The sequence below is a fragment of the Papilio xuthus genome, unplaced genomic scaffold (assembly GCF_000836235.2).
Source record: "Papilio xuthus unplaced genomic scaffold, Pxut_1.1 DF825928.1, whole genome shotgun sequence".
Taxonomy (NCBI): domain Eukaryota; kingdom Metazoa; phylum Arthropoda; class Insecta; order Lepidoptera; family Papilionidae; genus Papilio; species Papilio xuthus.
The window spans coordinates 4527739-4550576 of record NW_013532721.1 but is presented as its reverse complement, the minus strand read 5'-3'; the positions used below and the strand labels follow the sequence as shown (position 1 = coordinate 4550576).

The window sequence follows — 22838 nt, the reverse complement described above, 5'->3', positions numbered from 1 at the left end:
AAGTAACCTAAGTGTTCGTACAGACTATGTTCTATCTATTTCTAGTTCTATGCCAAATTTATTTGATATGTTATATTTACTAAAAAAAATCGTACTTTAAAAACGTGGGTAGGTTATGAAAAATGAAAGAATGTATGCATATAAAATATATTTAATATATATGTTCACCACTTGCGACCCTTGCCCTTCTTCTTTTGCTGCTGCTTCCGTTGCCAGGCGCTGTCTGCGGGCTTCTCGGGGCGCGGGCTCTTGGCCGCAGCCCCCGCCCCCGCCGGAGACGCGCTCACAGGCTGCTTGCTCATGTCGCTAAAATATTACAACACATTTTAATTAAATCAACTTAAAACACTTTATTGAGACTCAAAATAAAATAAATACACTAAATTGGACATAGATGGCATTAGTAGTTTCTAGGCAAGTTTAAAAATGTATTTCAAGTGTGTGAGTAAAAAGTATTTATTAATTTTAGGCAGGAAATACTGACTATTGGTCGACGGCGGCGGTGGTCATGCCCTGGCTTCCCTTGATGACGTCACGCCTGACGCCGCGCCGCTTGCGGTACGCCGTGCGCTCGTACTTCGGCAGCCATCTGCAATTAGTCACAATATTCAGTATACAGTATATTATTATGTAATCGTTTCCTGATGGTGAAGTTTGATGACATATATTATTTTACTAGTTCTCTTTTCTCTGACATCTCACCTCTCAGGATCCGGAGGCTTGGAGAGATCAGCATTGGGCGGCAGCTTGGTCTTGCGTTTCCTCTTCTGTTTCTTGGTCACTCCCAATTCGGAACCAGGCGTTCTAAAAACATGAATTATAAGCAATATTTGAAATGTAAAAGGTTTTGATAAAAAGCTGTGAATATGTATTCACCCCGGCGATTGTTCCTGCTTGCTCTGCACCGTCTTCTTGACGACCTTGGCTCCCATCATCCATTTGGACGACTCGAGCGCCTCGATATCGATTGCTCCCTGTATCACAATAAATAAAGTTAAACTACCCTCAAAATTAATTATCAATATTTTTCAAATAACTATCGAGTCGCGATGTAATGCAAACAATTTTTACGCGCTCGATTCCAATAAGCTTTCAAAGTTCGTATATTCAGTTAAGTATGGTAAGTAGGTGTGTACCTGCAGCTGTATGGGCGGCAGTTGCGCGGCGAGTGCTCGTGCACGCTGCGGGTCTGAGGGTGCGAGCAGCTTGACGAGACGCGCACGACTGCGGCGGTCGTGCGGCTGCGCTCCGGCCAGCGCCTCGTGCGCCTGCGCCGCCGCCGACACGCGCCCCACGCGCTGGTGCACCTCGCCCGCCGCGCGCCACACGCTGCGCAGCGCCACCGAACCCTGACAAATTACATTTTATATGTTCATTTCATACAACTTTAGCATTTCTCTGTTACATTTAACTCTATCTTTCTTCAGATATATGACGCCCACTGCTGTGCATCATCCAGGATACTCTCGCTACATTGACCAGATGATCGGTTCAAATTTGCCTAATTAAATTATATAATCAATTATTTTTGACCGAGTGAGTGACTTCATACCGTGTCGTTCTTGTAATGCTGGTGTACATCTAAGAACATCTGCGAGGCGCGCTCGTGGTCTCCGTCAGCGCAGTACAAGGTGGCCAGCGCGCCTATCACGCCCGGACGGTACTTGAACTCGCTCTCCTCCAGCAGCTTGATCGCTGCCTTCCTCTCACCCTGCAGGATTAGTACATATATAGAATAGAGATTTACAAACTTTATATCGTAATAATCAAAGCGGAAAATCTAAATTTTAATAAAAACAAAATTTTACAAGTGTCGGTGAACCCCTTTAAACCTATCTAGGTACATCACCGTACACCAAAATCTCCTACCACCTTCCATATAACCTCCTTATCTACATGGGTAGATCTTTGTATATTGGGCTGGAGGGAAGGTTTGTGAGCGAGCCTCCACCTCCACCTCCGCAGTACCTGAGCGAGCAGTATCTGTGCGGCGGCGAGCGTGTGCGTGCCGGGGTGCTTGGCGAGCAGCGCGAGTGCGGCGTCGCGCTTGCCATCACGCGCCAGCGAGGCAGCCTCCACCAGCGCCGCGCGGCTCTCCTGGCCCAGCTCGCGGGACAGCTTCACACAGCACTGCTTGCAGAACTCCGGCTGCAAATACGAGTTATGTCATACCTACCTAAAAATAGTACTAATAATTCACTTAACTAATATTCCAAGTTAGCGGCCAACTTCCAAGTCTGAAGAGGCACTGGAAGAAAGAAAAATAGAATACTATTAAGTTTTACTCAAAAATTATTTGCAATAACTACTCCATTACCTAGTTGTAGTTGATTATTACCTGATTGGAGTATATAGCGAGTATGGCCTGGTTGTAGACGATGACTGCACGCTGTCGCGAGGTCAGCTTGTGCTCCAGGCCCTCCGCTGTTGCAGCCTTCATACGTTTGCGGGAGTCAAACACGTTGCTATCCCTGTTACACATAAGACACATAAGTTTCTCTTGTGTTTCTCACTTCATCTTGTCAATATGAACAAGATAATTGATTTAAAGAAGTAAGTAAGAAATTTAAGGAAGCCGTGGACGTTATTTAGTGTTTCCAAAGAGTAGATACCTGTTGATGACGACGAGGTTGTTGCTAGCGACTGCTACTAATGCCTGGTCAGAGGGCTTGTCCTTCAGCACACCCTGGTACAATGCTGCCGCCTCCTTTTCTCGACCCGCGCTTTGCAGGCAGTACCCCTGCTGCACTCTGACAAGTCAACACAAACTTCATAAAATTATCAATAGACAATGTATTTTTCCTAAATTTTGCTTGCAGTTAGAGCTACCTGAGCTAAAAAGCGATCAACTTGCATGAAACTGTTAGGCCAAATACCCACTTTGGGTATCTGCACCAGCGCAGTAAATTGCAAATTTATAGCTATTAATTAGCTACTTCACATTAACAGATATGACAAGCAAAAGGTTTTAATATTCAATTTAAGACTCATTTTAGACTGTGGCTGCTATGAGCAAAATCATGGTAACTAACTACTGGGATAATACCCCACTTGACTAATAAATTCACACCTGATAATAGCGGCTTCTTCTCTTGCCTCCTCCTCAGTGCCGCCATCCTCAACCACACTCTCCACACATGTCTGCTCCGCACGCTTGAGCACTGGCAGTGCCTCAGTATACTTTCCTCGCATTGCAAGAGTACTGCCTGCATTATATAGCAGCTCATATGTGTTCTCTTCAAATTGTGGTAAGTCTGCATTCTACAATGAAAATAATTTTGTGATCATTTCAAATAAGTCAAATCAAAGGCAACTTGTCCTAGACATCACTAGAAGATATGATAAAACGGAAAGTAGAAATTTTGTTTAATCCATTTTAAATAGATATTATTGCTTCAATAATATAGTAACTATAATCTAAAATTATAAATATTTAAGAAACAAAATCATTGCTGATATATAATATGTTGAAGCCTCAAATACAAATATTGCTATATGTAAGAATGATAACTTTGTTTTTAAAACTTAATTGGTCTACATTAAAACATATACTTCATAAGTTAATCCTGCGAGTAAACTTTGTTATGTAAAAAATGTATCATTGTTTATATTAAGTGGTGTAAAATATTATACTAACAGGGTTCAATGCAGCTAGGTTAGCAACAACAGCAGACATGTTGGCTTTCCTCTCATCTTCATAATCATCGGTGGTGTTCTTTACAATATCACGATAAAGATTGTAGCAGTCTTGGTACTGTTCCAAACGGTACAATATTTGAGCCCTAAAATAGAAAATTACACATTTTCATTCATCTCATTTATTTTGAACACCTAATGTTCAGTTGACATTGAACATGGGTTTAAGATAATTTCATTTTTAAGTGTTTACCCGAAAGAAATTTTCAAGTTTTCATACCTTAGTTCTTTCAAGGCGAGTGTTAGCTCGGGAGCATTGTCCACAGTCTGCAAAGCATCCTTAGGACAATTGAGTCTGTATTGAGTGTAGGCCTTCTCAAAGTACAAGTCCGCAGCAAGAGCAGCATTCTTAGGGTTACTAAGTACTGTCAATGCCTCTTTAAAGTTGTGGAGCTGAATGAAGCAGATTATCTTGCAGTGGAACGCCTTTTGCTCTGTTGGAGCTATCTGCAAGACTAGAAAATATTGGTTATGTTTTGTGTTATGCAATTAACAAGGATTACTTATTGTAGCATGTACATTCATGGTTACTATTTGGTGACTTGAATTTCAATGTAAGAGACCGTGAAAAGAGCAGATGTTTGCATACCATTTATGAATAAGACTCTTAAGATTTCGGGAATAAAACATAGTAAATGTATTTTTCTTACTTTTCCCTGCAGATTTTAATGCTCTTTCATAATCACCACTTTGACAAAATTTATTTAATTCAATGTAGCCCTGAACGAGGCTACTTTCCTTGTTGGCTGACATTTTTTGACAGATTTCAAGTTGGTTGGCACTTGAGCTGTCATGCGATTTCGCAATTTGATTTTCGTTTAGAAACTATCGAATCTACTCTACAACTTCAAAAAGAAACAAGTAAAATATACAATAAAATATTTTGTTTATATTTTGTATGTGTGTCCATTAATTCCAGTGTGAAAAAATGTTCCTCTTACAAAGACTTTATTCTGTGAAATTGTGAAATTCTTGCTGGGTGTGCGCATTCAATTTATTCTACCAATCCATCAATCAATAAATTAAACGATCCTAAAGTGAAAAATAATATTCCACGTAATATATTATGATGATCGAAAACTAGTATTCTTAAATTCAATCATGTCGTTTAAGACTTTAAAACGTGACAAAATATGATTTGCTCGTAAGTTCCTTAAGGGTTTTACTAATTTCGAATATATTTTTAGAGCAGGATCGCTCTTTTTAACTTTGAATTAATTTGATTTAATATATAAACATGAAAGAATGAAAGAAGAAATGATGCCAAAACTTTAACATCCGTGAGCTGAGTTTTGAATTTATTTGTTCTTCAGAATAGTGCTACAGATATAGACGGTTGAAACTTTAAAACGTCTAAATTTAACGCACCAACAATTCTATCTTGAAGCAGACAGGTATCGAGTCTAGATTCAATCTGAGTCGAGTTAGTTTAAAGTATTTCTTAGCATCGACGCCGCTAACTCTCCAACTTATAATGACAGTTGCATTTTCGCTTGGGAGGTTTATAAAATGGTATTTGAAAAGTTCGGGCGATGAATAAGGACTGATCGATTCGTCCCGTGGGAGTCGTAAGTATCGATTTGGCTTCAATAAAGTCTGTGTTTACATAAAATTATAATATTTTAATATCTCAATTTGATTTAAGTGGCTTACCAGTGAAATAACTTTAGAGACTGGATTAACGGACAGAAACACTGGCCATAATAACGGTTTTAACTCACTTAGGCCACAATGGCCAAATGGAGTAAGGTTACCTCGTAACTAAGTGTTAAGAATGAAAACTGCATTAAGATTATCAGCATTTGAGGGAGCCCTAACCTAAAATAGATGTTATATAATATTGTACAAGAAGAAAATGTTATGACAACGTCATAATATTTAAAGAGAAAACATTACATAATCTAGAAATTGAGTATTTTCAATGTTTTCATTAAAAATAATTAGATATTTAGTATTTCTATTGAGACAGTTTCTTTATAGAGTTGGCGTCTAATTTCCCTTAATTTCCGGCGTTGGTACGGTCCGCACAAACGGCGGCGACCAGAGCAGAGGCACGGTGTATCTGCTGACGGTGCGGACGCGATCGCATCTTTATTGAGCGCATTTCCAATTCTACACAAATAATGACTTTGCTTATTTTGTTGTACAAACGTCTTTCATGAATTGTTAGGATGTATTCCGGTTCGCTGTGTACAAGAATATCTGCACATACTAAGTACTGTAATGTGTGTACAAGAATAATAAACAAGAAAACTGATGTCACTAAACAAACGGCGGCCATCATGCTGTTTTATATTTTAACTAGCAGTCTGCGACTTCGTCTGCGCGGAATTTAATAAAACATAATTAAGAGCCTATGTGTTATTCCAGACTATGTTCCTATTTACAACATTAGTAACATAAGGAAACGCGAGAAATGTATTTATGAATTTAATTCATATTTATTATGTTGATTAGTAATTGTGTTTTGTTACTATTCTCTCCTTTGTACCCTTGTAGTTTTTAAACGTAACTGGACATGTGTGAATTGTTAGTGTTAAACGTCGCTGTGTCGGCTGGACCCTTTTAAATCAAATTCCACGTAATTTATCAGGCCCGGACCGAATAATACACGTATCCTTTTGCTCCATACGTAACGCGACCCTTGCCTCGCATACGCTGAAAAATTTAATATAAACGATACGAACTATTCCCCTACATATTTAAGTAAAATACATATGTACATGTTTAGTGGAACTTATGACGTCATTGACTCTTGTTGGTAAAATTGTAGTGTTTGTAACAGCGAACAAAAATGTCTTATTTCTTATATAATTACTTTGCTGATAACGAAAAACAATTTACGTAATTTTTAATCTGTAATCTGTTTAAAAAAAAGAAATAATTCCAAATATTTGATATGATGTATGCTGTTAATGTGACAATTTCTCAAAAAAAATTACGATTTATCAAGCTTAATTTAATCCTCAATCAAAACAAACAAATATTAGAGTAATCAGTATAGCACTTATTTTCTTCAACATCATTGAAATAAACTTGTTATAACAAGATTAACGTCAATTTGTAGTCAGAGAAGAAATAAAGCGAAATAACAAACAGTATTTCCGCTAATTTCCTCAGCGGGTGTCATCACGGGGGTCCGTAAGGGGGCGCGGGCGAGACGGGGATTACCATCCGTGCGGGACCTTTCATACCAGAGTCTCTTCGACATCACTAATTCAATTACAAGTCTTATGAAATTTATATAAATGTTATATCCTTAATGTTATTTATGTAAATTTAAAAATTATAATATTTAATTCAATAGTGTAAATATTAAATTCAAAACTTAGCAACTGAATCACAGAATCAAAAGCGTATCTTTACAACCGGCCAGTGTTTGAACGCTGCGATCCGTTTCACAAAACTTTGGAATTCCAGTCTAACAGTTTGTCCACGAATTCACAATTGTACTTGTATCGAACTTAACTGTGGTCACTTTTAATTTCATTTCAGAACGGATTTGATTTCAGAACGACCAGAAATTTCAGAACGTTATTTTAGACCATTAAAAATTACTGGTTTTAGTGTTACTCTCATTATTTTATATACTCTTTGGTTACTCTTTCCTTTAACTTGTGAACCTTTAATATTTTTTTTTTCTAATAACCAATTGTAATATTTTTCCAATATGTGTTACCTACTGTTACATGAAATAAATAAATAAATAAAAATTAATTGTTTTGAGGATCCCAAGGAATCCTAGACTTCTTATCTTTCATCTTTATACATGCTTCACATAAATCCACGTTAAACTTTTCTACATACGTCGTGATAACTTTTATGCAACAATATAAGGTCATAGTTATTAAACAGTCGGCGTGATGCGAGCGTGTTCGCGTGTCCCTCACGTCCCGTTGGAACGTGACACCGACTAGTGACGACGTCAACTAGCGTGCTACTGAAAAGGTTTCTAAGTAACTGGTATTAAAAATATATAAATATAGTAAAGAAACTACGACGACTACTACAAGGAAGAATATTAGTAGTACTACTACACTATATATAAGAATGTTTGGATGGATGGATGAATGGATGTTTGTTTGAAGTTATCTCCATAACGGCTTAACGGACTTCGATGAAATATTGAATACATGTAGACCATAGTATGGAAGCACACAAAGCACGCAGACGGAGTCGCGGGCGACAACTAGTCTAACATAAAAATTAAGCGTAGGTAATGTTTACCGTATTTTCTGTTTTTTTTTCTTAATTATTCGTACCCACGTCAAGAAACATGCAGAGTTATTTTGTTTTGGTTATATAATTTCTTTAAATAATCGGACGTCGGAAACTTGTGTAAATAAATTGCCGTTAACATTATTTATCCGGCAATACGTTTTAACTTTCAGCCAGTCGCTACGACAACTTTTTATTTGCCAGGTCGTTTAGCTACAACAAGGTCCACACCGCGCTGGATTATCATACAAATAGGTTTTACTCAGCTTCTACGGCGCCGCTAATTATTTTGCAAAGTGCATTTTATATTAAACAAGCTTTTGCTGGAGTTTTCTATGCTACAAGATTTAGCGCTTGTGTTACTTCAACTGAAAGTGGGTTATAGAACACAATTTTATAACATCCAAAACTTCTAAACGAAAACAAAGAAATCTTATCTTATCTTATCTTCATATTAAAATCCAAATATTTAAATGGATGGCTCTATGTTAGTTTAATGCTATTACATTAGCGGGCTCAACAGATCTCGTTGAAATTTGGCATGAATATAGAACAAAGTCTGAAAGAATACATAAGCTAATTAAGTTTTTTCTTAATTTCGCGCGGATGGAGTCGCGTGTGACAGCTAGTTTTGTTATAAAGATAGAGAAAGAAGAAGGAATTTTGGATGGATTTTGTGAGGATATGTATAAGGAGACAGTGAGGTCAGTTATAAAGGCTGATAATGTAGAATAATACGTACAGAGAACATACACATACAATATACGGGACGAGAAATTATAATACTTCTAAGCGATATAGTTACAATCACTGTAAGTATGTCTTACCAAAGTGCCTTAAAGATTAGATTATTTTCAGTGCTCCAAATTCGATCTGAAATGAAACAGTCTAATTGTATTTTCTAACCCCTGCTCTAACGTCAGTGGTGTCACTGTTATATTTAATAGAATTGTTAGTATTCTTTACGTCAATGCTTGGAGTATAGCCAGCGTCGTGTCCCGCGCTGAACATGTCACCGTGACGTCAATGACAGCGGGTGAAATGCATTTATACTTTTAAAAATTAAGATATTTCAAACATGCACTTCGACTTACTAAATCTAATATATTCTATAAAAAATTGTCTAATAAATGTACGTAATTTTCTGCAAGAGTCTGCAATTGGTATTTAATACGTAACCTATACAGGATTAAATACATATTTGATTAATAACGAACCGTCAGACCTATTATTAAATAGCGACAGATTGCCCGTCCCCTTACAAATTCACACATCAATTAAGTAAAGAGCAATTAATGTTGGAAGTATAGATTTAGGACTGAATAAAATCTGTATTTAAATAGTGCGAAAATACTTAAATCCAGGCATTTGTAATAGCAAAGTTGTGAAAGCTTGTAAAAATGTTTAAGTTTCTAGCAAATTCTGAACATCCGTCTCTTGGACCTCATCTCTATCTATTAGGATTAACTGGTATCTGGCAGCCAGATCAAAAAATTGTTGCGACACGAATTAAAATGTTTATTTTCTACGTTATTGTAGCATTTTTCTCATCTCAGTATATAAAATGTATTTTTGATCTCAAAAAGGAATCGCTTCAACTAATCCTTCAGTATGCTCCATTCCACCTCGGCATTGTGAAGGCTTGCTTCTTCAGAAAGGAATGTGATACTTGGGCTTTGCTTATTAATTACTTATCACAAGTAGAATGCAAGCAAATAGAAGAAGAAGAGAGGAAAATGATTCAGATTATGCAGAATTATATTCGATGCAATCGGCGCGTCACTTACTTTTTCTGGGCGTTGGCTTTCTTTTCTAACTTTAGTATTTTTTCTGAACCTTATTTCAAAAATAGAATAGTAGAAAATGGCACCAGTATTTATTTAAATATCTTTGATGCGTTTGTTCCTTTTAGTAGCGAACCACCAGGTTATTACGTATCGATGACAATCCAGACTATCCTCGGTCATATTGTCAGTGCCTACGTTATAGGTTGGGATACTATGGTTGCAGCTATAATGATATTTTTTGCTGGTCAATTGAAAATGTCTCGAATGTACGCTACAGAAGTTGTAAAATCAGATGCTGTTGAAATCCATCAGAATATTGCAAATTGTCATAAATTTCACGTTGAATTAATCAAGTACGTGGATATGATAAATTCGATTGTAAGAGAATTTAACTATAAGCAACTTTTAACTTTTCTTTTTTTAGGTTTCAAATGATATTCAATGATTTGATATCACCCGTAATGTTCGTCTATTTGATAGTTATTTCAGTTAATTTAGGGGTTTGCATCATCCAGATTGTTCAAGTGAGTAAAATTATGTTTACAAATCGGGTGATTCATTATCATCAGCGCATTATATGTCCCAACTGAGGGGCTCGGAGTCTAACCTAAGTTAGAGGTGACTAGGCCATAGTCAACCTTTTTTTCCTCCACAGTAAGGACGTCGGATAGATGTACATATATAAGTCAAAAAACACATTCATACGTTGTGGAAGCGAGCACAGGACCTGCAGATTATTCCTTTTTGATTAATGTCATTTGTTCATTCCCCTCGGTGCTGGTATTCTTCTCTTTGTCAGAATCAACTTAATTTTCTAGGTGCAAGATGATTTGGCGATGCTTATCTCAAGTTGTTTGTTCGTGGTGGCATGTCTAATACAGTTGTTACTTTTCTATTGGTTCAGTAACGAAGTGACAGAAGAAGTGAGTAAGAATCTTAAAAATTATTGCAAGATTTAAGGTTACTTTGTAAAGAATTAGTTTAAAACTGCTTGTGGAATGAATTACCTAACCTAACTCTATATGCGAAGAACTTGTAGAAAGTAGCCGTTCCTTTGATGATTTTTTTTGTTCGTTTTAGAGTGTGAAGGTGAGTTATGGAGCTTTTGAAAGTGATTGGGTAAAATGTGATAAAGCAGTACAGAAAGAGATTCACCTCTTAGGACTGATATTGAGCAAGAGGCTTGTATTCAAAGCGGGACCATTTAACGAGATGTCACTAACCACATTCGTTTTTGTAAGTAACGCAGAGAATATGAATAAAACATAGATCCACATGGAGCATAATGATGATCACGCTGTTGTATGTTTTGATTTTAGTCTAGTACTAGCGGTCGCCTGCGACTACATCACGCGGATTAATAAAACCATAATTAGTAGCTTTGTGTTCTTTCGGACTATATTCTATATTTATACCAAATTCATCGACATCCGTTCACCGTTCTGGAGATATCTTCAAACATCCATCCATCCATCTAAACATTAGCAGTTATAATATTAGTAAGATAATGAAATTGTGACATAGTTGATTAAAAAGTACGATTATTTTTTTAAGAATCTAAGCAAGAAAGAAAAGATTAAAGGAAAGGAGTGGAAATACATTTCTACATCACTGATCCAGGAATCAGTGATTGATGGCTTTTCGGTCAAGATATATTTCATTGTTACAGATCTTGCGAACGAGCTATAGTTTCTACACGCTTTTGAATAAGACCAATTAACGGATTTTATACATTCTCATCAGTGAAGTTTCTTAAGTATTAAATAAAAGTATTAGTTTGTGCTTTTAATTAAAGAACCGCAGATAAAATGTTTCTATGAAATGTCACGAGCTCAAGCTTAATATTTCCACTTTAATATTTGCGTCGCTTGGCGTCGCTCCTAACTCCTGTCTACGTGCAGAGGTTCTCTCTCTGCCAACGTTGATGTATTGTGATGCAGAAAATTATTATAGCAAACAATTGTATGTACAGATTCGTCAATCTATCTATACAATTAATAAAATTGGAGTATATGCAAGATCGAAAAAATCATATTTCGCGAATTTTAAGGCCTGCTTATGAGCAGCGGTCACTTCTATTTTTAGCAAAATCAGGTAGGTGCTTGCTTATTTGCCTTCTACTATGAAAAAGTCACTTTTAGGATTGCCTCTTGCTGTGTAAAGGAGAACCGTAAATGATTATGACTACATAAACTACAAAACTATTAAGATTTTAACGAAAAAATGTAAAGGATTAAACAATGTTTTTGCAGTCTCTATTAAAAATTTCAGAGGTTTATGAAGTTATTTTTTTATTAAGTTCGCCCTATGGAAATTTACATATAAATCCATGAAGTTAGCAAAATAATTTGACAAGCGACAGAGGCCGAATTACAAGCCATTTGTATGTAAATTCTGACAGTGGCTGGTATCTGACGAGTCTCGTCAAATTGAAAATTCTTCTAAACAACAACTTTAAAGTTATCCTACACCATATTGTTTTGGTCCTACTCACAGGAAAGTGATATATTTCTTATTATAACCTTATGACATGCTTCTATTTACGACTTATGTTTTTAGTTTTTTTTTATTTCCTATAAATACATCGATTCGTGCCATTGACGTGACTTTTAATCCCCCCTCTAACCCAATCAACTGTTTTCCAACATTTTTATAGTAGATCTATTAATTAAAACAACATTTCAACGTTCAACCAATTCGAACATTATCTAAACAGAGTTTAACTCTCTGGGAGCTTATGAATCTGCTCGTTCTCGGCAATCAAACTTTATTGAAATTAAGCTCGCATTTCTCGATAATCGATTTGAAGTCGAGTCGAGTCGAATCGAGTACTCAATCGCAAACCGAAGCAAATTCGAGTTAGATATTTCAGGTAGCGGAGAATGATAGGTGCACTAACAAGTTTGTTTTAACTTGAACTCATCATATTATCAAATGTAACTAATTCTTTAAGTAGTAGTACTCTTATACAAGACGGGCAAAAGTGATAAAAATGAGTCCAGGACACAAAGTTAAAAATACTTTTTGTACTTCTCTTTCTGCTCTTGCTTGCCTGGTCTTGGTCTGAATGTGATGTGTTCCTGTTTATTTCATATGCACAATTCTAATCTTTATTGAACAGCCCTTTAAAAAGTTTAATTTCGAATCAAATAATTGTCAATTACAATAATCGACAAAGGCATTCCGTGCGGACTGAGGATTCCTAGAAGTCATAGTAACTCGGCACAGAAGCATTGTTTAGAACTAAACAACGTTCCTAACACTGATCTGTTAAGATTCACGTCGCCTGGGATTTGTGACCAAACTTGAAAGTTCTTGAATAGTAATTCGAAGTTAAAGCAATTTAGATAAAGTAAAGACGTACCTATATAAGTTTAGGTCAGCAGAGAAACTGTTTCGCCTTGCGCTTGACAGAACCAAATATTCCAAGTTAGCGGCCAACCTTCAAGACTGAAGAGGCACTAGAAGAAGAAGATATAAGTTTACTAGGTGTCGCCCGCGACTCCGTTAGCGCTTAAGAAAATAAAACGTATAAATACCCTGTACAATAGCCTGTGTTCTTTCAGACGATGTTCTACATCTATGCCAAATTTCAGTGAGATCATTTAGCCGTCCCGAAGATACCTTCAAACAAACATCCAGCGATTCATCCATATATCCAGTTAAACATTCGAATATTAGTAAGATTTTAATTGTTCCTTGTTATTAGTACCATATTGTATCATTTCTTCTGAATAAGTCATTGATCAACTAAGGCAAACATCGGTTACCGAACTCTGTTTTTTTTTCTTCATATTTTGTGTTAGTGCACCAGATGCTGTTGCTAACGAAAGATACAGAGAGGTGAATGTTCCGGTCGTCTCTACTATTTATTTATATGAAAAACAAGCATTAATTGGAGGTAGAGATAAACGTGAGGCGAAGGTTCATTACGCGTTACAGCTTCGAGTGCGCAGAATGATCCTCGACTCTACTCCGCTCTTTACAGACCTTACCAAATTAAAATGCTTTGAAAATAAATACGCGTGCAACTGGGAATTGAATAGCTTTTCATTTTAATTATATTATACATAGTGCTAATTGTTCAGAGATATTTATTGCATTATTATAAGCTATTATTTAACTTGTAATTTATGTGTTATGGAATCTTGCAATTCTATTTTGAAGCTTATCTCTTCAAGAATTCTTATATTAAATGAAAATTTTCAACATCAGCTCACTATACGTATACACTGAGGGGCTAGGAATCTAAATAAAAGGTGACTAAGGCCTAAGTTAACAAAGTTGGCCAAGAACGGGTTGGTTGACTTCACACATATCTTTTTATTTCTTCTCAGATATGTGCAGGTTGCATACGCTGTCGCGGACGAAAGCGTAAGCGTGCCCGTGGCCTCGCCATGGTGCGTAGGAGGAACAGATGGGTTTAGTGGGTATACTTCCCATCCGAAAGAGAATCCCACATAACTAACGCGTTCCCCCCCGGGGCGCGGAGTATGCATAAAGCATTTCCCTCTGAAAAAAAAGCTTGCATACGCTGTTTTCCTTCACCGTTACAACGTCGTCGTTAAATCGAAAAACACATTGGTACATGGCGGGATTTTAACCCAGGACCTGTAGATTGCAAGGTAATTTTTTAACCTACTGAGCCACTGACCCTCTTGAGCCACCGACGCTCAATTAACACACAATATTAAAAAAAAAAAAGTTCGATGAATTTCTTGAATGAATGAATTGCAATCAATATAGTCTTTAAATGCACTTCTACTTGTGTATCAGCATTTCTGTAAGCGATTGGTGTTCGAGTTAGATACAGAAGTTTCATAACTGGCAGCTAAACTTCCTGACAGCTTTGCAGGCGAGTTGTGCTGCTCGTTTTGATAACATTAAGCTAATGTCCAATGATAGGTAATATTGATACACCTATTGGTATTTATTAGCGGAATCAGATTCACTTTAATTATTGATTGTAGGACGATACATTATAAAGAGAGTGGCGATTGAAATGAGAGTGAGACAATCACTGTCATGATAAGAACTATAGTACTGTTTATAGCATTGTTCAGACTAGTCAAAATTGCAGTTTTTTTAACCGTTTAAGAGGAAAGTTTGTTCATCTTCATCACCTTATCCCAGTCATGTGGGGTCGGCGCACAAGGTTTTTATAGACCTTAAGGTTTTGGCTTATTTTCTTTACGGCCAGCCGCCTGCCTGACTCCAACTCTACTTTGGAGGAATATTAAATACCTTTTAAAATACACCAACAATAAAAGAAGAGAAAAGTTTGTTAAAAATCTAAATTAAAATCTAATTATAATAATATACTTTATAATTTTAATTAATTAAATATTTAAAAGCATGCTTTTTTACGGTGAGATCCAACTCACCACGATAGCTAGCAAACTGAGCCTTAACTATCGATGGTTGAAAATCAGAGCACTCAAATAATTAACTTTTCATGGGAATAAAACGAAATGTGACGTGTGAATTGTTTCGTATGTAATAGCGTATGGTATTCTAGGTATTGTTCATTAAGCAGGGCGCTGGCTTCGTAATTGTTGCGAGTAACGATCGCTCATTATATTGAGAACAATGCCTCAAACTTTGTCCATGCGTGACTACGCTATAATTAGAAACTGCGACTCATTTCTTTATATTTCGCTGTACGAAAATACTTCAGCATATTATCTCCTATATAATTACTGATAATTATTTTTTGGATAATTCACGTCTAGAATTTTTAGGGTTTCGTATCTCGAAAAAAAAACCGTTATAGGATCACTTTGTTGTCCGTCAGTCTGTCTGTCAGTCTATTGAGACCCAGTTGCAAAATCCAAAGACTACGTATACGAAATACTTAATCTATTTGTTTCAGATTTTGGTTAAATTAAATGCTTTTTAATGATAATTAAATGATATTTTTGTATTTAAATTTTTAGTAAATACAGAAAATGTGAGCCAGCTTAAAGTGTTGTTAAACATGTAAATGTGTTTGGGCGTCGGCGCGAGAGGGCGCGGACATCGAGTGACAGATGTCGGGGACTCCGAATGAAATTTCCCCCTGGTAATCGAATGTTTGCGAGCAACTTCCTTATTAACGGCGACAGAGTTCCAGCCCCGGCACTTTGATTATGAAAGGGGAGCGGCCGGTAACAGATTTAGCTACACCCCTGTCAAACAACGAGAATGTTTTCCAAATCAAACTTCTTGCTATTCAATAAAGCATGTATTTATTTGATACCTTTTGGTATTACGGTGTTTACTTGTTTTCTTTTGATATTAAGAAGTAATTAAGCATTGTTTATTGCAAATCGATCTTATAATATACCGCGTTGTTGCATGTCTTTGGTAAGCTATGAGATAAAGATCTTTTGGAGTATCACTAGTTCCGTGGTTGCTTATTTTTGGAATGTAGAATTTCCACTGGCTCCATAGCAACAGTTGCACGTGGCCAGAGTTGTGCGTCTAATCGCTTAGAGAAAACAATTGACTTTTGAAGTATAAAATTAAATAAGAGAGTAACGTTGTGCAAATAAGCATCTCGTGCTGCTGTCGGAAACTTAAAAATCTTTGTGCCATGTTACGTTAAAAGTTATGAAACTTTAAATCTTGTATTTTATTCTATTTCAAGTCGCTTGCTTGTGCGCGCTTCTCAGAAATATGTCGTAAGCTTCAAAACTTTTTGTTGAGTATGTAGAAAGAGTTTTACTGTTCACTAGAGAGACTAACAAGGGATCGATGTAGCATTCCAAAAATTGTCTGTATTCTTATATCTTCTAAATTAAAACGAAATTATTAAAATATTAATTAAATCGTTTTAACTTTCCTGAGGCATTATTATAAAATTATTAAGAACAGCTGAAGATCGGTGCAAATAAAATAAAATGTTGTACATTTTTTAATTTATAATTTAATAAAACTTTTTATATTTCGTATAAATTGTTATTTTAAAATTTTCTGATAAAATAAAGACAGCTTTATTATAACGTTTGTTATTATGCAACAATGGAAGCAACAAAGGTATTACAAGTCTTAAAGACTGAGCTAAGGTATAACAAAGACGCAAACTAAGTTGCGTGCAAACAGGAACTCGGAACTCAGAACTCTGTTGCGATGTTACAGTTGCCTCCAGGTGAACTTATACAAGTTGGAACGTCAGTGACGTCATAGTAGAACTCTGCAAGTTCCCTCGCATGATATTACCTTCATGGTATCTTGTGTTAATCTGTTTATTACGCTTTTAAGTTTCTACATGCAGTGGTAAGTGTTTATTTATAAATAAAACTTTATGACATTTAAGAATATCCACTAAATTACGTTTCAAATCTATGACGGTAATACAGGTACTTTACTCTTTGAAAAAAGTGATTGCAGTCAATGTGGTAAAGAGCGCCACTGGACGACGCTAATGAGGATACTGGCGGGAAACATTCAATTTCCCGCGGAAATTTCCAACCTCTTCACATTTACTTTATGATACCTACGTCAATAACAAGATCGTTTAATATTGATTATTATGTTAATAATTAATGTTATATAAGGTTGTTTTGCATTTGTTTTTCGAAGAAGTTTCGAGTTGAATATCGTTTAAAAATATTTTAAAAACGTACAGCGCCATCTATGAGACGAAATATAAAACATAAATTTAATAACTCATAGTAACATTATTAATTGTAACTAATTTATTCAAACAATAAAACTATTGTCATATAATTCTAGTACAGGTATTCTATGAATTATATCAAACAGGAATGTGTTGATAGTTTGGTACAGTCGCGCTCAGAACAAGTTTGATAAGTCCGACACACGGCCGGCAGGGGACGCGGCGCGGCGGGCGGAGGCAGCCGCGGATAGCACCGCTTCACAAACTTTAGCTTCCCACTGAATTTATTTCAATGTTTAAATTATATTCAATTCACATGACATAGTAAAAGCTTAGCATATATGTTTTTTTTTATTTTCCGTATCACAATGTACACGCTACAAGGACGGCAAAATTACGATATCTTTTTTCATATACAATATTATCAGAATTTTAGACACATCTTGGGTTAAATGCCGTTAAAAATAAAATATAAAAAAATCGTACAGCGCCATCTATGAGCTCATATATATTTTTTTCGCATAATAACATTTTATTTAGAAGTATTGTCTGTCGTAATCGATTTAAAATGTTTCCGAAAGCAAAACTCCTGTTAAAGCATATTGTCATCCTTCTCAATGTCGTTAGCAAAACAGAGATAACAATATTTTTTATTGAAGATATTTGGTCTCAAGAACCAACGATAAGTGCTATAAAAGCATTTTAAATCGTTGACCAAACAGAAAGGACTTTTTAAGCAAACACATTCATTAAACATTTTCACTGAGCGTTTCAATTTTCCTAATTGCCGTGGAATGGAATCTTCTAATTTAATTTCGTCTACCGAAACCTGCCGGTAAAGAAAATCGTATGATTTAAAAAGTCAAGTGCTCTTAGAACGTAATTTGAGAATCTTCGTAAAAGTTGGCATTAATTGCAAGGTTTGGATTAAAAATCAACACGGAGTGTATTCAGTTCAGAGTTACTTGAGGGCTCCTAGACGGGTCATCGTGCTCTATTAAATGTTAACTTCGCTGTAGAAAAATATATTTCACTTAAATTATAAAGAATTCAGAATTAAATCTTATACAGAATTATACTGTAATATTGAATTTGTGATATGATATTGAAAGCAGATTTAAAAATAATTTTCTTTATAATAAGTAAGGGCTTTGCTCATTAAAAGAAAAGATATAACTATATTATTATTTAAATATTCATGTGTGTTATTGAAAAAAATCTTAGCGTTAATTTTAGGTTTTGTATTTTTAATAATTTTATCTTAATTACCTAAATAATGATTATTTTAGATTTATTTACGATAACACGTCGTTGCAATAATTGCAAGCAATTAAGCAATAAGATAAACATTGATTTATATTTGCAATAATCGTATCATTACGAATGACATTTGAAACATTAATCATTCGTTAATTGTTGTCACTACTATTAAGTGATGTTGCTTATTGCTTACAGTTTCCACTGACGAAATACATTTACAAAAACATATGGTTATACCATTTTCTTTGAGGAAAATAAGAATGACTACAATTTTTGTACAGTCAGCTTCGTGATTCTGTATGAATGAATACAGAAATTTGTAAAGGGCTTCGGTTTCAAAATGAAGTATGCATGTGTTGATCATGGTATTGTAAATTTATATATATTTATGCAGCTGACTGTACATGTGTTTTAGCACTCAGAACTTGTGGTTAAGCAAATTTACATCAATTGTTTGAAGATATAAATTTCAAAATACTTTCTCATCATCATCATCAGCTTACTATACGTCCCCACAGAGGGGGCCTACACTAAGTTAGGGGTGACTAGGCCACAGTCAACCATGCTGGCCAAGTGCGGGTTGGTTGACTTCACACATATCTTTGAATTTCTTAGACATGTGCAGGTTTAATCACGATGTTTTCCTTTACCGTAAGAACGTCGGATATATGTACATATGCAAATCGGAAATCGAAAGACACATTGGTACATGGCGAGATTCGAACCCAGGATCTGCAGATTACAAGTAAAGGGCTAGACTCCTGAGCCACCGACGATCTTAACTAAAAAACTTTCTTGTAATTTTTAATTATTTCCGCATTTTATTTCTAAAAATATATTGTATTTGTATGTCTCCAAAGTAAATGCACAACTGTTACAAACAATTCAAGTAAATTTTTAAGCTTTGATTTATGTCGTTGACTAGGTCCCCATTCCCCGTCACGTCGCACGCGACTTGCACGGGACGTGCTCGCGCCGGACACGCTGCTGGCGGGGCTCCAACGTGACAGGAAAAAAAGGAAGGATTTCAATAAAATGAGGAATATAAGTCTCCTAACTTGATGGATCTTTCGATCTTAAGAGAGACGGAAAGATCTATGCCAAATGTTTTTTTATGATTCATAATTTTTGAATTACTCATATACATGTAACTTATTTTCATAGTAGCTTTCAATATATTGGAATCAAGCTATTTGCTTTAAGGAAGAGGTGACATGACAATGTTTTCTGTCACTGATTTTTGTTACAAGCTCGATTGTTACTCCTCTCTTATTTTAGTTATCATATAATCTAACTAGTTTTTCGCATTCACGTTCGCGCAGGATAAAAAAATAGATGTAGCCTATTCTTAAAACTACTGAATCTATATAAAACTTCATAAAAATAGGGCAATCCGTAACCGAAGAGTAAGATAACTAACATTGTGACACGAAAATTTCATGTAAAAGATTTCCTTTTTTTTAAATATAATATCGTTTCTTTTTATAACTTGTTCGATACATTTATTTCAAGTAGTGATAGTTGTTGATTAGAACAAACTTCGTGAAAGGCGAGTTTCTAAACCCCACATTAATGTTGAATCAGCAGTCTAAAGTAAAAGTTTAAACCGGGTTAATTATTAGGTAAGGACTCTTCACAACTTGTGTATTTTAGTTTCTGTTTAGAACTTGTCTCTTTTACTTGTTTCAGTATTATGTATTGTTATTTTACGTTTAGATTTTCTTTATTACATTATCATCATCATCATCAGCTCCCTATACGTCCCCACCGAGGGGCTCGGAGCCTACCCTAAGTTAAGGGTGATTAGGCCATAGTCAACCACGCTGGCCAAGTGCGGGTTGGTTGACTTCACACATATCTTTGAATTTCTTCTCGGATATGTGCAGGTTGCATCACGATGTTTTCCTTTACCGTAAGAACGTCGGATCAATGTAGATATGTAAATCGAAAAACACATTGCACACAAGTCAAGTGCTGAAACCACTGAGCCACCGACGTTCTACTGAGCTACTGTATAAGATATAAATACTAAAATTAATCAACTGAGATAATAATAAAAAAAACATTTAACTCTGTTAAAGTGATTATTAACAAACAGGTCTGTTGCCGCACAATTGCGGACCTCGCGACGAAATCTCAAGTTTTCGCAATTACCATGTAAATTTGCGAAGTTCACGAAATAATTTAACGCGTTGTAGATGTCGGATTCAAAACAATTTGTATGTTAATTCTGGCACTGGAGCTCGGTGTGGTCATATTAATTAATACAAAGAGATTTTGGTAGCGTAAGAAATGGAATTTAAGAAAGAAAGAAAGAATCCAAGGTACTTACTATCAAGTGGGTTTGGGGTCAAGCGCTAGCTTATTAAATATATAAAAAAAACCTATGTATGTACTTAGTGTTCACTGCTTTACAACATGTTTTGGAAAATGTATCGCTAGTGCTAACCCAGATTAAGTTATGTGTTGAAGATAATTCTAATATGACATTTTTCAGGTGTGTCTAATTTCATCAAAATCTGAATACCAATTAAACATAGTTTGGTTATTTATGGAAATATTGCAGTAAAAACTTTTTATTTATAGTAAAATGTTATTATAAAATTATTGCGTAAAATATAATTAATATTCAATTCGCGTATGACAAGAAATATAGTAATACAAAGTACATCAAAGGAAATATAACTTTATAATTAAATTTCGAATCGAATTTCATAAACATTGATTTAAAAGTTTCCAATTACGATGACAATTAATTTTCCATTGTGCGTACTCGCAAAGATTTCTATTAAAAGTTTGTCGCCAAACGAGGGAGTGATTCGTTAGTGTGTTAACAATTCCTTTTCCATTTTATGTCAAAATATATATTAATTTAATTAATACAACAGAAAATAATAACAATTAAGAAATTATTACAAACAAGAATTATAACTACAAAGTTTATGTAATTGAGTATCGAAAATGACGTACCTAAACGCATATTTACATTACTAATGACTATGAAACGTTTTTTCTGTTTATTTCTGTTTGCAATGATTTAAATACTAGTTGCGCTCGTGACACCGTCAGCACGGTATTAAGAGAACTTTTAAGCCTAAGTGTTCTTCCAGGCTACATACTACATTTATGTCTTTCATCGAGATTCGTTAAGCCGTTTTGGAGATACCTTTTAACAAACATCCATCCATCTAAACTTTCGCATTTATAATATGTAAGATTAGTAATTATTGACCCTTAATTCGATGGTGTCCAGTGTGACGAACAACTAATTAAAAGAAATCGACTGAACTAGTTTAGAGAAAACTACGTAAGTATGATTTTACTAAAAAAACAAACAGTTTTTTTTGTTACAAAAAATTTCGTCGAATTGAGGATTGAAATAATTTACGAAATAAACAAATTTTACACATTATTCTTCTTTAATAATTATTAACCAACGAAAACGAAAGGAGTCAAGCGTGAAAAAATTGAACGACTTATTTGCATATAAGAATTAGGAATGTAAAAATTATTTCGTGTGGTCCCAATTGTCAAGAGCATTCACCAACAAATCTTATTAAACCGCATTTATCTATGAAGTGTTCCTAAATTGAATTCGGGAAGTTATTCAGCGGACCCTCTGGCCGACAGGGCAGGTGATAAAGGTCTAACCGCGATTCCCCGCGCGCCCACAAAAATGCACACACATTTATGTGACATCTCGACAATTTGGAAATATAACGAAGTTCTAATAAAATATAGAAGTATGTTCGAATAAAATTACTTGGTATAGAGGTAGAGGCTTAAAATGTTGTATACATAGATTTTCGTATGCGAGCACTAAGAAAAAAATTTTCGAAATTGATAAATTGCGTGGAGAAATATTCTTTATTTGGTAGACTAATTTGAAAATTGGAAAGTCGTGGGCTACAGCTAGTCTGGATCTAGATTTTGTGGATCAATTTTTTCTTTGTATTTTATAGTATTCCGATTTTATTTTTGATATTTAACAACATCTGGTTCTTGAGTCGTAATGGACATGCGGTTAAAGTTCTTTAAAAAAAAACGTTATACTTTGTTTTTATTTACTTGAATTCCTAGGTATTGTTCGTGGAGCGTTTCAGATGGCTAGCGGCGAAAGGCTATAAACAAGGCAAGTTCTCGGCTAAGTCTAGAACTTGGACAGCTGTAGGGACAACTTTTAAATTGTACCACAGGAAAAACTATATATATCGGGAACAAAGAAAAACATTTTCCACTTCCAACTCTCACGCTTCACGTCCATTTTTCATTTGTAG

General features: G+C 35.3%; 2 protein-coding genes across 2 annotated transcripts; one reads left to right on the top strand and one right to left on the bottom strand.

Annotated features, from left to right (window-relative positions):
• Window positions 1-135: 135 nt before the first annotated feature.
• Srp72 (signal recognition particle 72) lies at window positions 136-4485 on the bottom strand. Its single transcript, XM_013322197.1, has 13 exons — window positions 4347-4485; window positions 3917-4151; window positions 3638-3782; window positions 3071-3261; window positions 2613-2750; window positions 2339-2471; window positions 1969-2148; window positions 1553-1711; window positions 1137-1349; window positions 877-974; window positions 703-804; window positions 485-589; window positions 136-306 (listed from the first exon to the last, which is right to left on the bottom strand). The coding sequence occupies exons 1-13, from the start codon at window positions 4447-4449 to the stop codon at window positions 165-167; spliced, it is 1944 nt and encodes a 647-aa protein (XP_013177651.1). The 5' UTR covers window positions 4450-4485; the 3' UTR covers window positions 136-164.
• Window positions 4486-8598: 4113 nt separating this feature from the next.
• On the top strand, window positions 8599-11421 carry Or-36 (olfactory receptor 36). The gene is made up of 6 exons (XM_013322152.1): window positions 8599-8613; window positions 9306-10054; window positions 10126-10225; window positions 10520-10624; window positions 10782-10937; window positions 11371-11421. The coding sequence occupies exons 1-6, from the start codon at window positions 8599-8601 to the stop codon at window positions 11419-11421; spliced, it is 1176 nt and encodes a 391-aa protein (XP_013177606.1).
• Window positions 11422-22838: the final 11417 nt, after the last annotated feature.